Raw genomic sequence first — 16,272 nt, 5'->3', positions numbered from 1 at the left:
TGGTCTATCTAGGAGGATAGGGCATTCACTGACTGTGAAACCACAGAGAACCCAGTACAAACTCCTCTCTGTTCCTCACCAGCTACATACCATCATGAAAGCTTTTCTCAGCATCAACAAAACACCAACACTCACTTCAACAGGCCACAGATTACTAACATCATAAGATGAAATTAATGTATATAATGCTTCTACTATAGAGCATGTGTGATCATACTGCATAATAGTAACCATTAAAATTTATTAATATTTAAACTCAATTTATTAGCTTTTCATCTGAAACTAGATGGTATCTACAAGCTACTGTCAAAATGGTTCAGAAAAAAAAGAGAATGATACAGCAAATGTAAAATATTAAAACTCAGCAAATCTGGATGAAGAGTATGTCAAAATTCTTCACACTACTCATTACTTCACTGTAAGTCTGAAATTGCTGGCCAGGGATATAGCTCAATGGCATAGCACCTGCCTGCCAAGTGTAACGTTCTGAGTTTGATTTCTGGTAACAAAATGTTTTAAAAGTCAAACATAAAAAATTCTACATAAGGGCTAGGGATATAGCTCATAGGCACAGCATCTACCTGGCAAGCATGAGGTCATGAGTTTGATTCTTGGTACTGAAAAAAAAAATTCTATGTAGTACAGTTTGTTTAAAAACTGATCTAGAAATTCTAACATGTTTTACCAGTATGAATCACTAGCCCAAACTAGAATGGATCTGCCTTAGTTCTCTTTGACGTTTTTCTATATTTACTGTGAATTGAAAGAAATCTAAGAATAGACACAATAAGAAGAGAAAAATATAAACAGCATGGGCCAGGGATGTAGCTCAGTGGCACAGCACCTGCTTAGCAAGCACAAAGTCCTAAGTTCAATTCCTGGTACCAAAAAAGAAAAAAAAAAAAAAAAAAAAAAAAAGACAGTATACAAGGGACATGAGCACAGTGACTCCACAAAGCACACAGACACCATTTCCCACACTCAACTAACTACATGCTCCAGTATTGATGAAGTGTCAAGTTAACACCATATGTTTCCTACTCCAAAGGAAAAGTTGAAGGGCTTAAGCCCTATAGGCTCCCTGGCCACAAGCTTCTATTAGCACTTTAAACCTGAGAAAAGACATTTCAACTCAGGATCTTTATAATTCTGTACCTACTCTGAATAATATAGCTGGCATTAAAAACAAAATCAAAACCCCTACTACCATTATGAATGATGATTATGATATCCCGGGTTTACTCTATTCCAGAAATAAAGAGAAAGTAAACCAGGCACACAGGGGTTCCTATATTATCACTCTATTTATATATATTTAATAAAAGTTAGAACTTTAGAACTTTCTTCTGATTGACTGTAAAGATACTCTGCTTCCCTGATTCATGCTTTTACATTATTTTAAACATAAAAAGGTAACAAATAACAGTAAAACAATTTCAAAACAGGCTAGCAGGAGAGTAACAATAATCAACACATTGAGCATTGTTATATTCACAGTAGTTGTTCAGGGAACAAGAACAAGAAACACTGTCTAGAAAATTACTAGCATAAAATCTTTCCTTCAACGAACAAGAGAAACCGGTGTGAGAATGTGAAGATCCAAAATGTACAACAGATACTGTGAATGGGGAAGAAACTGTTTTTTTTATTTTACATTCATTCTTGTACTTGATCTCTCCACATTATTTCCATGTTTCTATATTTTTTATGTATTTCTGTATTTCTAAACTCTTAAAATAATGGCATCAGAAGCAAGTTAAGAAGCCATATAAGCTTTCATTTATTTCAGCAAAATTAGAAAAGATTTTACAAAGGAAAAGCTTCTATCCAAGTGGTTATGCCAGTGATATCAGGAGAGAATCTGATACAGGTCCATTCCTCACTGCTGGTTGGCTGAGCAGATTTCCTCTTTGCTCTTTACTGAAAAATTATGAAGAAATTTCTAATTCAAAGCTAACCATTGAAAACTAAGTATGTGTTAAATAAATGAATAAAGGTCTAATTTAAAATCTCACTGCTTGTAAAATTACAATTACAAATGCCTTTTGAATGAACTAACAATCAGGTTGCAATATAAATACCTCGACAGAATCCATCAGACCTTGCAAGAGGAGTTTCTGGTGAGGAAAATCCCCATCCCCAACTGGAAAGTAGCCCAGTGTTTGGATGGCTCGTTCTTTCATCTGTAAGAATACATTTTTTTTTTTTTTAAAGCAAAGTTCATTACAGCTTTATACCAGAGCAGCACTTCCAAAAGGAAATGACAGGGAGGGCAATTTGTCAAACTAATACCTAAATCTTTACCAAAATCATCCGATTCTATAGAATTATGACTGTAAGATACTGAAAGCAGAAAGACATAAACAAAGTCCATTAAGGATTCATAGCTGCAACCAAAGGAGAAAGATAGGTTTAAGCTTATTATCCTTTAAGTTCCATTTAAAATGTGGGTTCTAGGTCCACAAATCCTAGGACCAAATCACCTCTCCATCATTTTAGTAGCCTTTACAGGCAAATGACTTCATCTCTCTATGGCTATTCCTCATGATCTCATACAAAGATGACAACAATGCATACTTCACTCACTTTCTGAAAGATTTTATTTCAAAGCACAGAAAACACTTAGGATAGATCCTAGCACATTATAGTTGTCAACAATGGTTGGTAATGACTAGTTAATAATAATTTATAAAAAGTAAACTGTGTGATGGTCTCGGAAATTTTTCAACAGAAGCTAGACTGAAAAAAAATCATTGTGTTTATTCAGTTTATAGTACATAGATTCTTCTGCCTATTAAATTATCTATTGTTCAACACAGATGCTTTAATTACAAAAACTGTTCTGAAGTCTATGAAAATACTTCTCTAAAAACTATCAGTGAAAAACTATCAGTGTTCTTTTTCTCAGATTATTCACACCATTTACTAATGCCAACTTCTTAAAACCAAACTGACTACAGGAAGTTAATATTTAGATTTGCTCTAAAAATCACAAAACTAGTAAGCATTTTATTATCTATCTTTTGCATTACAAAAGATTTTCTGACAAATTTAATACTTAAATCGTAACAGTTAAGGGCCTATTGTGAATAATTGGGTCAAAAGACACACATACTACAGTTGTATACAAATTATTCCTAACTAAAAAGAAAATACCTCATCTTTCTTCTTTATCATTCGTTTTTATATTAGTAAATTCTCCAATTGCAGTGGCATCTACCTTCATTACACTTTGGTTTTGTTCATTTACAAAAAGACAAAATTCCAGAAAGGAAGGAAAAGAGAAAAAAAAAGACTTGCCTTATTTGTTTCTTTACTGGAAGGAATTCTGTTTAGTAAGCTTTCTACAAGATGTAATTTGGTGAAACCAGCTCCCTCACTAGGAATTGGGAGTGGACCATTTCTGCCAATTTCACCCAAAGCCGTACAGGCAGCAACTGTCAAGAGGGGTGAGGTACTGTCCAAAAACGAGCCTGTAAGCACATTTAGACAAAACAGAGAATAATAAAGTATTTATCTTTGTGATCCAGAGTAATCAGCAATGTAGTAAAGACTTTTTAAACACAACAAAATAAAATCAAAGTCTATAATGGTTGGCTACTTGTGGACATCTATTCAATAATAAGATACCATTGCTGACAGACCATAGTACTCTTTTGGGGTTTCTTTGGTTCAGTTTTGGTTCTGATTTTTTGAAATAGAGTCTTGTTATGTAGTTCAGGCTGGCCTTGAACTCATTAGGTAGCCCAGACTGGCCTTAAACTCACAGCAATCCTCCTGCCCTCCTGCCTCAGCCTTTGGTGAGATTACAGGCATGTGCAACCACGCCCACCTGTAGTGTGCTTTTTTTGAAAGTTTCAATTTTTTCCCCTAACAGAATCACTCTCCTGTCATATGGAAACACACAGAAGAAAAGCACAGAAGGTTTTTTTTCATTGTTACTAAAAACATAGAATTTACTTAACATTAAATAAATTTGGGATACTACTATAACAAGATACTAAAATTTAATATAATCAAAAATTACAACAGCCAAGTCAGCATAAACATTAATAACCTATTGTTTCTGTGGCGCTCTGAATAAGTTCCTCTTGGTCAGGCAGGAAATCAGAATTTGTCTCCAGGTCTTGCTGCTCTGCCACTCTCATTTTCTTTTTAGCCAAGTATCTTCCAATTGTGAATCCCAATGCAAGTAAGGATCCATGCTGTATCTCAGGGCTCTGAATTTAATAACATAATAGCAAATGTCTGTGTCTTTCTCATACTCAACAGAACATACTGAAATAACTGTGTTTTTATAGTGATATCTGATAAAAACACCAAAAATGCGGTGATCAAAAATAAATATATATATAAAATGATCACTCCAGATTTCACCACATATCAATGATCCAAACTTAAAGAACACAAGAAAACTTGAGTTCTACAACAAACAATCCTGAAAAGTAAGGTTGTCTTGATTCACTTCAAGATTCAGATACCCTAATCTCACTCACATGCTCCCACAGTACTTATGCTTTCTTCTAATTTACACAATACTACAAGATCAAAATATTCAAACATACAGTGGCACCTGGGTTTACAGACTTGATCTGCTTTATGATTTTGGGGAAGATAGCTACATTTGTATCTGTGTGGGGAAGGTGGCCGTGGTTATATTGGTCACCCAATGCAAAATTTGCAAATGGAAGCAAACTTTTGCTAAATGTTGTTTGCAAACTAAACTGTTTGCAAAGAGAAGCATTAGTACACTAATCATTTCTCCCTACTACCAGCAAAATACAATGAGTAGACCCTACTTCTAATTGATAAAACTTTCAAACACAAGGAAGCCAATACAGCACAATTTGTTTTTTGATAAGCAGTGAAAGGCAGCAGTAGGTATGGGGAAGAAAAGGAGCTACCATTTCCAAGCATCAGGTGGCTCGAGGGATTCTCCTGGATTTACCCAGCACTGTATTCATAGCACCTATAACAGACCTTTTCAGACACAACCCTCAAATCTATGAAATGAACTAACTGAAATCTATTTCTTAATCTTTATAATCACAAAAGCAAAGAATTTCTCAGTTTATAGATGGGAACTTTAAAAATAGCTCACTTTCTGTGAAGACAGTAAGATTCATTTTGACACCCATTCCGTTTGACTATTATCTTCTTTTAAAGTCCTGTAATGTCTCCAATGTTTTGGTTTTATTCTTTACTGTTTTGTTCAATTTTATTTATAACTGATGATATAGGCAATTCTTTTTCAGATAGCAAGAGGCAGTATGGTAACCATTGTTGATCACCTAATATTTTGCTTTTATATTATCTATTATGTCCAACCTTTTGATTTGACTGACTCTGTTCTGTTATGTCACATTTGGTTTTACTCTCTTCAAAAGAAAGTAATAAGAACTGTGGGAGTAATAAAACCCAAAATGTGTAATTGTCATTGTACAAAAGAAAGGAAAAGAAAGTGCTCTAAAGAATATAACTGCATATATATTTAAGTATATAAGATAGATAACCATATTACTGAGTTTTGTTGGATCATTGAACAAAACTATGTCCACTTTATATTTGTTTGAAAGTGCATTTTATATGCTTTAATTTTGTAACTTGAACAACTATTTCTAAGATAACAATATGTAATCTATTAACTAGTGATTTCCTACTGTTTATTTTTTCTGAAATTCTGTATAACTTGTACCCTTTTTGTTTTTTTTTTCTCCTTAAATCAAAAGAAAAAAATTGCTCACTTTTATAAAACCTTATCTTCCATAAAAAATAATGACAAAACTGTTAACATACATGATTGTCTTTTGTAGTCTTTATAAGTTGTTCTATCATTGACTTCAACTCATTTCCCGAAACTGTTGACACGACCACAGAATAAAACAACGCTGCCAATTCACGCATTTCTTCTTTACTGCTATTCATCAAACTCTGAGCAGTACAAAAGAAAAGGAATATATACATGATATATAACTATCCTTCTGCTAACAACATCCAACATTTAAAATTAAAATGATATATTTTAATATTTAAACTATTGATATCCATGAGAAAAGAACACAATAAACTATCATTCCAAAACAGAAGCTGAATACATAAAACCACATTCTGACATGCATTTTCATCCAAGATACAAAAGTACAAAACAAAAGTACAAAGACATGACCTAAAAGACAAGTTAGCAAACTTTTCCTATAAAGGATGAAACAGGCTCTCTGTTAACTGTTGCAACTGCTCCATTCTGCTACTGTGGTACAAAAGGAGCCACAGAAGCACACATAAACAAACAGAGCAGGATGTGGTGGTGCACACCTGTGATCCTAGCACTTGGTAGGCTGAAGCAGGAGGATGACTGCAATGGTGACACACTGTCAATTTGAGAAGTCTAGTAACTTTAAGTAACTCAGCAGTTGTACATCCTAGTGGGTAGAGGCCTTACCACTCCAGGATGTTGTTCATGTGTCAACTTGAGAAGTTTATAAGTTAACTAAGTGATTCAGCAGGGGGCCAGGATCACTCTGTAAACATCCTGAGCCTGTGGAGACGGTGTGAGTGCTGCACCCATTCAAGGCCAGGTGGCCTGCACACAATGTAAGAGCAGAAAAGAAGCTTGTTCTCACATTTTGCTCGTTGCTTTTGCTGCCTTCTGCTGCCTTGAAGTGTTGCCCCTGTCATGCCACCCTGCCTTGGAGCCAGCTGATTATGGACTGACACCTCCATAAACTATGAGCGAAATAAACTTTTCCTTCCTTAATTTTGAGCAGGGAGTATTTTGTCTCAACTACAAGAGAAAAGTAACTAAGACAATGGCCAAGAGTTCAAGGCCAGCCTGAACTACATAGTGAGTTTGAGGCCAGCCTGAACTAGGTAGCAAGGTGCTTTCTCAAAAAGAAAAAAAAAGAAAGATATACCTGAATTCCAATATAACATTACAGACACCACAGTTTTTACATGTCATGAAATGTTACTGCTTTTGACTTGGCTAACCATTCTTAGTTTGTAGACTATTAAAAAAAAAAAAAAAAAGACATCCAACCATATTTAGCCTGTGGACCACAGTATGAAAACCCAAAAAGCAAGACTCAAAAACTTAAGGAGCATTTTAAAACCAAAAAATAATCATAAAGGAAAAAAGCCTTTTAAAACTAGAAGCAATTTTATGGATCAAATTGTCAGGAAAGTACTATACATATCATTCACATTTTTACCCTTAAGAGATATAGTCTATAGATTTTACCACAACTCAAGCTACACTTTCCAAAAAAGAACTGTACTACATACTAATGTAAGAAGTATGGAGAATGTGGCATGTGTTTTTGTATTCTTGATTTTTTTTTTTAATTGGTACCAGGGATCGAACTCACAACTGCCTGCTTGCAAGGCAGGTGCTTATGCCGCTAAGCTAAATCCCCAGCCCCTGTTTTGTACTTTTGATACACATCCTCTAACTCAGCATATCACCTCTGAGGAATCCATCTAAAGAATGTATTTCCTAGTATACAAAATAGTATTTTCCATTACAGTTGACCCAGATGATCATCAATAAGGAACTAGAATAAATCACACAATGGAAAATAATGAACGGGTTAAAGTGGAGCTCTGCCCATGGTTACAGAAGAATAGCTCCAAGTTTCACTGTTAAATGAAAGAAATTTAAATGCATGTGAACAGTATGCTTCTTTTTATGTAACAGAAGACAGAAAAATGAAAAATTATTTCATGTGCATATGCATAGGTAAATTCCAAAAAATATGCCACATAAAAATTAGTCATAAGGGCCAGAGAAACAGCTCTGTGGCATGGCACCTGCCTGATAAGCGCAAGGCCCTGAGTTTGATTTCTAGTGCCAAAAAAAAATAAGTAAGAATCAGTGATGCCTATGTTCATGTGGTAGAAGAAAAACAGGAAAACTTAGGAAGTTGTGGGTATTTGCGTAGGTGGGAGACATTTATAAAAAGAAATTTTAAATGTTCTTTATTTAAACTATACTAATTTCCTATTTTTTAAATTTTTAAAACACAAAAATTCATCTCACACTCTTACCCATATGGGGCAATGAGATATTCCGACCTACATGTTTTCCAGTGTTTGATGAAAATATTCAAAATGACCTAAAGCCAAAAAAGGTTATAGTAACTCTGGTAAAGGAAATCATTAAGTTAAATTTTGAAATATCAGTGTTCAAAAAGGAATACAGAAGCATAAGACATACCTTAATCCATTCTGTTTTATCTACAAACTTGGTAGCCAACTTTTCTGGATATACTGACACAGCTTCCAAAAGGCAGTACATGACAGGCAAGCCTAAATGAGAATTCAGAAAAATTTTAAATTTCAAAAAAAGAAAAATATACAAAGACCACCAAATTCCACTAAAATGAAAGACTTCTTTAGCACAAACTCCAATTCTTAAAAAAAAAAAATTACACACTCTCAATACACTATGTGTTTATGTATGGTGCTAGAGATTGAACCAAAGACCTTGTACATGCAAGGCAAGAGCTCTACCACCAAGTCACATCCCAGCCCACACAGTATGGGTTTCAATACAGCAAATTTACAGATTAGCTATTAAAAGAGACATCCTATTCTTCACATTTACTTCCAACATAAAAAATGTGTATCTACTGTCAGCATTTCTTTCTGAAAAGCGAAATATTGTATCAAAAATAAATCAAGTAAGTTCAGGAAAAAAAAAGAAAAAGAAAAAGAAGGACTAGTGATTGGTTACAGAAGGGAAAAGATCAGTCTACAACAGTGAAAATTTTACTCTAAAATTTAAAGTTTAATTTAATTTTAAACTAAACTTGTGCTCAAGTGATTTAAAATCTTTCCTCAGCGTCACAACTTCTTACCTCCAACACCTGCTAACAACTGCTGAAGCAGGCCGACATAAATCTGAACAGGATTGGTTTCTCCACTTTTATTAGAAGATGATGAGGCTGCTGCCTGGCTGCTTGACATCAAGGTCCGTATGTAGCGCCCAATGGCTGGTGCGTGATCCTGCATATCAGCCAAACTCTGAGAGGTGGGCACCACCCCAGCACTATGAGCCAGGCACATGCGCAAGTACAGAACTATCTAAAAGCAGAAAATGGACGAATACCACATAAATTTCTTAAAACAATCAATGAAGGAGGCTATTATTCAAAGAGATAATTTGCATTTCTAATTCCACTATCTTGTTTCATAAAGCTTTCCCACTCTTCATGGAAACCAAAAAAAAAAGACTCAGTATGTTCACTAAGTTACCATTATGGAGCAAAATTTATGTAACTTTTGCAAATCTAAGCTGTTTTTTAAAAGGAATTTCAAAGAGGAAATGCAAATTCAACTTGTTCACTTTGTGGGTAGGGAGTAAACCCAGGGCTTTATACATATCTCCTACTGAGCTAGACACTCTCCAACCCTATTCTTACTCAACTCTGGACAATATTACCTCCTACAATTTGTACAAATCGACAATCTGAAACATAAAATTTCCTTTAATAAATGTGATGAATTAATCCTCTCTGACCTCAACAACATGTCAGCTTGAAAGTTCAACTCTAACTTGCTACAAAAAGTTCAAAGTAAGTAACAAATGCAAAGTATCTGGTTCTTAGAGGGCTGGGGATGTGGCTCAATGGTACTGCAGTTTCCCACCATGAGTCACGTTCTAGAAGGAAGGGAGGGAGGGACACTAAGATTATTATTAAAATAATACCTACTACAAAACAAATATTTTTTAAATAAATACCCCAGAAAAAAACAATGACACCATGATATGGGTTTGTAAAACAAAAGATCACAGACATCTTTTTATATGTTATCTTTTAGAAATTTTAAAGAAAGCAAATATAAATATATGCAATCCCTACCTCTCCAAATGCTGCTGGGTTAAATGGAAGGACAGTGGTCCCAGTCATGTATTTGACTGGAGTTTTCATTCGATGGGAAGCCTAAGAAAAATAAACCCAAAATAAAATGCAGTTACCAAAAAATGAAGTGTGTGTGTGTGTATATATATATGTCTTTCTTGAACTCAAAATAACCACATTTCTAGCTATGTTAATTTTCCAAAGTTCACATTCATCTTTTCCTAATCAAACATTTTCCTATTAATCTTGCTGACTGTATGTGTTCCTTATATTATAAATGGTAGGATATACTGGCTTTTACCCACATGTTCATTACTGGCTTATATTTTTAAAATAATACGTCTACCTCAGGTATCTAACTGACATGACCACCTCAGGCCACAACTGCCGATTATTAGTACAGTGATTTCAGAAAAACATGAACACAAGACATCTTCAGAATAAAAATATGACTGTGCTATGAAAAAACAGAATCACAGCTACTGCATACTGACCTACAACTCCCTTAAGATATGAACCAAGCAAAAAGCTACCCACAATCATCAGAAGAAGTAAAAGGCAGCAAAGTATCCTCAAATATACTAAAATAATCACTTATATAAAAAAGGGGACTATCAGGATGGGGTATCATCACACCAATACTGTATTCTGATTTACAAACAGAAAACATTGCGCTACAGTAGATGAAATCTGCTGGAAAAACCTTGATTGCACCTTGAAGCATTCTTAAATGTACAATTCAATAGTGCCCTTAAAAATAAAACAGAGAAACAGGCATGGTGGTTACGTGCCTGTAATCCCAACACTCTAAGAGGTGGAGGCAGAAGGATGACAAATTCTAAGGCCAGCCTTGGTAACTTAGTAAGACCCTGGCCCAAAATAAACAACAGTAACAACAAAAAAAAGCCTTGCGCATGTAGCTAAAATAGTGCCCTTTTAAAAAAAGGAAAAGGATGGAGGTATAGTGTAAGGTACAGCACTTGTACAGGGTTCTGAATTCAAATCTCTACACAGCAAAAAAATTAAAAGTAAAATAAAAGCAGAAAGTAAGGTGCATTTTTAAGCATGCTGTGCCATGAGAAAACAATTTTAAATACTGTACAGCCAAAACATTCATGAGCATGGGATGAATTACTTCAGATTTAGGCGAAACAGACCAACTACATTTAACAATTACATATGCCTCCTCACTTTGTATCTCTCTCTTAATGTAAACATTAACATTGCTAGAGACATTGCTGCTGTTCAACAATCAGTGATTACATGGTGAAAGGGTAAGAAACTGCTCAAAAGAGAAAAAATAACTCAGGGAAAAGGAGAAGAGAAGGAAAGGAAAAGAAAAAAGATATAAATATGCATATACACTCTGAAGATAGCTAAGATGATTGTGCAACTAATTCTATTAGTTCTTTGAACAAAACAGTTAACAGTCACAGGATTATATCAATTTTGCATATTTATATCTGGCAATCTGAGTAACTCTTTTAAAGATAATTATGTAAAATAACAACCTTAGTTATGTATGTTCCTACCTTGTTTTGAAAACCTATATTGTCACTATTTGGGGCTTTTTGTTATTGGTATTTCTTTGTCTCATAATTTGTTTTGTTTTGTTTTCCCTCTAATACAGAAAAGATAGATGAACATGTATACGGTTATACATGCCTAGAACTTCTCCTATAAAGACTTTATTAGAATTGATCTTATTACATGTGATGGTAAAATGCTACACATATTACCAACAGCTACACTGAAGAAAATGAGATATTATGGTAGTCATTGCTGATGTCCTATCATCTTGTTGTAAAGTACAGTAATGCTTTTATTCTTTGATTTGATTGGTTTTAGTCTATTTTTATTATTTAATTACAATATGTGTGAAGGTATGGACACCTATTTTGAAGAACAAGAGACATTAGGGTAGCCATTGTTAATTTTGCTATTGTCTGGTTTTGAAGACCTATAATGCTTTCACTCTTTTGTTTCAATCCATTTTACACTATTTTGTCTTGTTTCAAATCACTGTATGTGAAGATATGGACAACTATTTCAAAGAAAACAAGAAACATTATGGTAGCCACTGTTGATTTCCTGCTGTTGTTTTGAAATCCTGTGTTGCTTGCATTGTTTTGTTCTGATTTGCTTTGTTCTGTTTTGTTTTAATCTCTTTAAAATAAAAAAAACATTTTGAAAGACAACTGGTGATTACATCTCTTATTTTAAAATATACAGTTATATTTTTTATAGTCTATTGTCCACTTTAAACTAATGATGTGAAGTTAAAAATGCCATACCTACCTTTTCTTGTATATAATATACCATTTCTGGGAAAGAAGGCATCTGCTTAGCAGCACCTTCATTTTTGTTTTTACCAGGAAGACACCTCAACACTCGTTGTGCTTCTCCATGAACTTCTTCTCGACTTTCAGAAAGACAAGTAAGAATAAAAAATGAACTTCACCAACTGGAGAATTATCATTTGAAGAATAAAAATGGGAATTTTATTTGGTAGTTCTGAGACAATATCTTAAATATATTCTGGACTAAGCAAAGAGTGAGTAAAATATAAAAGAAACTACTTTCTTTCGGAAATATCATCAGATTCAAGAGAGCCATTTGATTTGCATATTTGATTTTTACTCACATATTAAAAATAGTACAGAATACTGAAATGTATTACACAAATAACTATGTATACGCTTTACTTTATCAGAAGCAAATCATAAATAAGTACAATACACTTTAAAATTCAAATGACTGTACACTCCATCCGAACTGACACCTAAGTGGAATTCAGCAACAATTCTGTACAACTGGCAACTGATGAGAAGTAACATCAATATATTAAAAAATGTAAAACCAGGGCCGAGAATATAGTTCAAAGGCACAAGCACCCACCTGGTAAGTACAAGGCACTGAGTTTGATGCCTGGTACCAAAAAAACAAAAATTAAAAATGCAAAACCTAATTTAAAGCCATCTAGAGAATGGCCTGAGTAATAGTGTTATTCAGATATCACACAAAGTCCTTTCAAATCTATAATTACCTCTTAATTGGATCAAGTTTCCCTAGCAACACCTTATAAGAAGCTGAAAAGAATTAATAAATAAAAACTCAAATTATCAGAGAATTTTCATAAACCAGAAAAATTTTAACTAAAGGAAAACTGTTGAATCTGGTTGGTTTTAGTTCTGTAAATAAAAATAATTTGAAAAAAAATAATAACTTGCAGCACTCTGAGATAAAGCAGAGTGGTTAACAGCTCTGCTTACCTCTCTGGTCATATTCTCGATCTAACAGAACTACTAGCTTGGTTCCCAGGTCCTGGCACCTTCTGGCCTGGGGTTTGGAAAACCTAAGGCAGACCAGTGAGAACAGTAGGCCACAAGAATCAAGACTGCTAATCCAAAACCAAAATAACCAAATCTAAGTGGAAATGAATATGAAGCATCAGCCAAGATCAAAAATCAAAAGTCGGGACCTATCAATGCCAATGATATTAAGCTAAAATATTTAATAAAAAAATCATAGCGAAACATATTCAATTTACAGGATGAAAATGGTAACAAGGGCATTACAGTTGGGCTGACTAGAATAATGAAATATTTATCAAGGAATCCTTTCTTCTTTTAAAAATGGACCACAGAAGTTTATCAAAAAGGATATTTAAATGATCCATGAATACGTAATTTTACTCAAACCATTCATCAGCACAAATGAGACTTTAAAACACAAGAATCTCATTTTTAAAACGCAAAAATTCTAAATATTAAATGTAATAATAGTTTAATATTACGGAACATATTGAAATGCTTCATGGATTGTAAGATGTCACTAACTAGATGATATATAACAGATTTAGTAAGACAATACATAATAGTACATTTAGGAAGAGTTCTTTTAACATGTACACTTATACCTCACTAAATGTATATATAACTTTTCAAAGACCTGAATTTTAGAAACATTTAAGTGATTAAAAACTGCCCTCTAAAAATGAAGTAATCTAATTCAATACAAAATCCAATACCTATTTCATTTAAAATCTTAGTATATTAAATAAAATCAATCTCATCAAACCATTAGAGCTGTAAGTATACTGCATACACAATTACCTAATTTGCTTTATTTACACTTCACCAATTCTTAAACATATTTCCAGACTATCTACGTATCACATATTACACATACACATGTAACCTATATATATTATCAGTATAAAAATATATTATACACATGTAACTCAATCTATTGAATTATGTAATTCTCAGATCCAAAATGAACTCAAATTCAAATTAACACCTTTGGAAACTTACGGATCTCCTGCAGCAAGTAGGAGCAAGTATCTGGAAGGTATGTGATCTGAGGGAAACACTGTGCTGGCAAATTTCACAGCCACCTGCCGAACTTGAACTTCAGGCTATTGGACACATAAAAACACAGAGATACCCACCACCCACCAAAAAGAAAAAACAAAATTTAATTATCAGAAACTCATTCCAGTTAAATTACTCTAATAGTAAACAAAGCAAAATTTAAGTTGACAGTGTAATGAACATATGCATAAATCAATAAAGTATTTTGATTAGTATCTTTGTTTTGATCATTTGTGGTCTAGGGATTCAAACCAGGGCTTCATGCATCCTAAGTATGTGTTCTACCACTGAGTCCTAATCACATCTTTAATTATGTTGTTTTAAAGTCTTTGGGACAGTGGCATTTCATAGAGTAAGTATTACAAAAGGAGCCAAAAGGATCTTCCAAGTAATTCAGGAAAGATCCACAAAGACCAGGATTAAAGAATCCTTGTACATGCACATCTCCAGCCTAAACCTTGGGACCAGGTCACGATGACAGCTTCTGGCCACTATCCCTGCCTTTCCAACTCTCAAGTTAAAAGTAAAATTCAGATATTTTGAAACGGACAGAATCCGAAATTACTGTATTTGGAATCCTTAAAAATCTGACATACCTTCTCATATTAGCTCTAAAGTTAACACTAGCTATAGAACAAAGAACTCAACTACATAAATATATTCAATTAACTGAGTACTAATTTATAAAGTTCAATCAGAAAACAAATTTTAGAATCTACTGATCCTGAAGGTTTATTGTTGGGTATTTTCTTTCCAGGTCATTCCATCAGCCACAAACGTAAGTGAAATAGAGATCTATGAAGAAATGTAAGGGCCAAGGATATAGCTCAGTGGCAAAGCACCTGCCTGGCAAGGATGAGGTCCTGAGTTTGATTCCTGGTACCAAAAAACAGTTCTCTAAGAAATGTATATTGTCCTATTCATTCTGATTTTCTTGCTGTTTAGCATTGCTTCAGTCACTTTACAGAGCAATGATATTAAAAATTTGTGTAAATTACATGATTTAGAGCAAGGAGTGATGGCACATGCCTATAATTCCAGCAGTCAGGAGACTGAGGCAGGATCACACAAGTTTGAGGTCAGGCTGAGCTAAGTAGTGTGTTCAAGGCCAGCTGAACTACAAAGACAGACCCTTTCTCAAAAAATCAACCAACCAACCAAATAAATAAATCAATAAATAGATTTATCCTGCAATTTGACTGCTTTAAAATGTAGTCTGTGAAAAGAAAACAAAAATAGCTTTGACTAAAGCCATGTAAACTGGACACCAGGAACATCTGACAATGGGTATCCACATAACAAGTTTTCTAAATACACGCAATGGTACAATTTAACCTTGTCATATTTCAAAAAATCAAGTTCTTAATATTTAAGAACTCCCTCATAAATTTTCAATTTTCCCTTTTTACTCTTAAAAGTGAAGGGCAAATATACAAAGCAAATATGCATAATTTCATATTATTACACATCATATATGTTTGCACATATGGAGAGAGCATGTAAGCTATTCCACATTCTTCCACAGAGTTCAGTGTCAGCCAAATAAAAAGGACCTGAAGAGCAAGCATGTGCAGTGGTACTGGCTTACTTCCTACAGATTCATTCTGTACATAGGTGGGGGGTAGTAGGGACTGGACACAAGACCTTGCACTAAGCTATATCCCCTCTCCCCACACACACTGCTTATAGGACCAGGTCTCACCAAATTGCCCAAATTGGCCTTGAATCTGTGATCCTGCCTCAGCCTCCCAAATGTGTGCCACTAGGCCCCTTATGTAATCTGTCTTTCTTTCTACCTTTTCTGATAATGTTTCTTACAGAATTCCATTCCAAAGAATTACAGAGTTCAACTGCCAGTTAAAAAGAGACTCAGAAAATATGGCAATGGAAGTAGCTTTTCCCACACGGGTGTAAACATAACTACTGGGCATTATACTGCTTTTCTCCCTTAAAATCAAATTTCCACATGCGGAATCAAAAGTAAATCATATGCCAGCACGTATTTCCTTTTTATTTTCAAAGTAATTAAGAAAAAA

General features: G+C 34.1%; 1 protein-coding gene across 5 annotated transcripts in view; it reads right to left on the bottom strand.

Annotated features, from left to right (window-relative positions):
* The window catches only part of Ecpas (Ecm29 proteasome adaptor and scaffold), a 112,742-nt gene that overhangs the window by 34,442 nt on the left and 62,028 nt on the right, over positions 1–16,272 (bottom strand). For all 5 annotated transcript variants that reach the window (XM_063260886.1, XM_063260881.1, XM_063260871.1 and 2 more), the window contains 9 exons: positions 14,177–14,280; positions 12,159–12,282; positions 9,861–9,941; positions 8,856–9,081; positions 8,213–8,304; positions 5,797–5,931; positions 4,058–4,220; positions 3,301–3,473; positions 2,082–2,183 (listed from right to left, as the gene is read on the bottom strand). In XM_063260886.1, coding sequence (XP_063116956.1) covers positions 2,082–2,183; positions 3,301–3,473; positions 4,058–4,220; positions 5,797–5,931; positions 8,213–8,304; positions 8,856–9,081; positions 9,861–9,941; positions 12,159–12,282; positions 14,177–14,280 — 1,200 coding nt within the window. The remainder of the gene's footprint in view (positions 1–2,081; positions 2,184–3,300; positions 3,474–4,057; positions 4,221–5,796; positions 5,932–8,212; positions 8,305–8,855; positions 9,082–9,860; positions 9,942–12,158; positions 12,283–14,176; positions 14,281–16,272) is intronic.

This window comes from Cavia porcellus, unplaced genomic scaffold, assembly GCF_034190915.1.
Source record: "Cavia porcellus strain 051 isolate PalLab524CR breed Dunkin Hartley unplaced genomic scaffold, mCavPor4.1 scaffold_1, whole genome shotgun sequence".
Lineage (NCBI taxonomy): Eukaryota > Metazoa > Chordata > Mammalia > Rodentia > Caviidae > Cavia > Cavia porcellus.
Note: the sequence above shows the minus strand (reverse complement) of the source record. Positions and strands in the feature narration are given on the sequence as shown.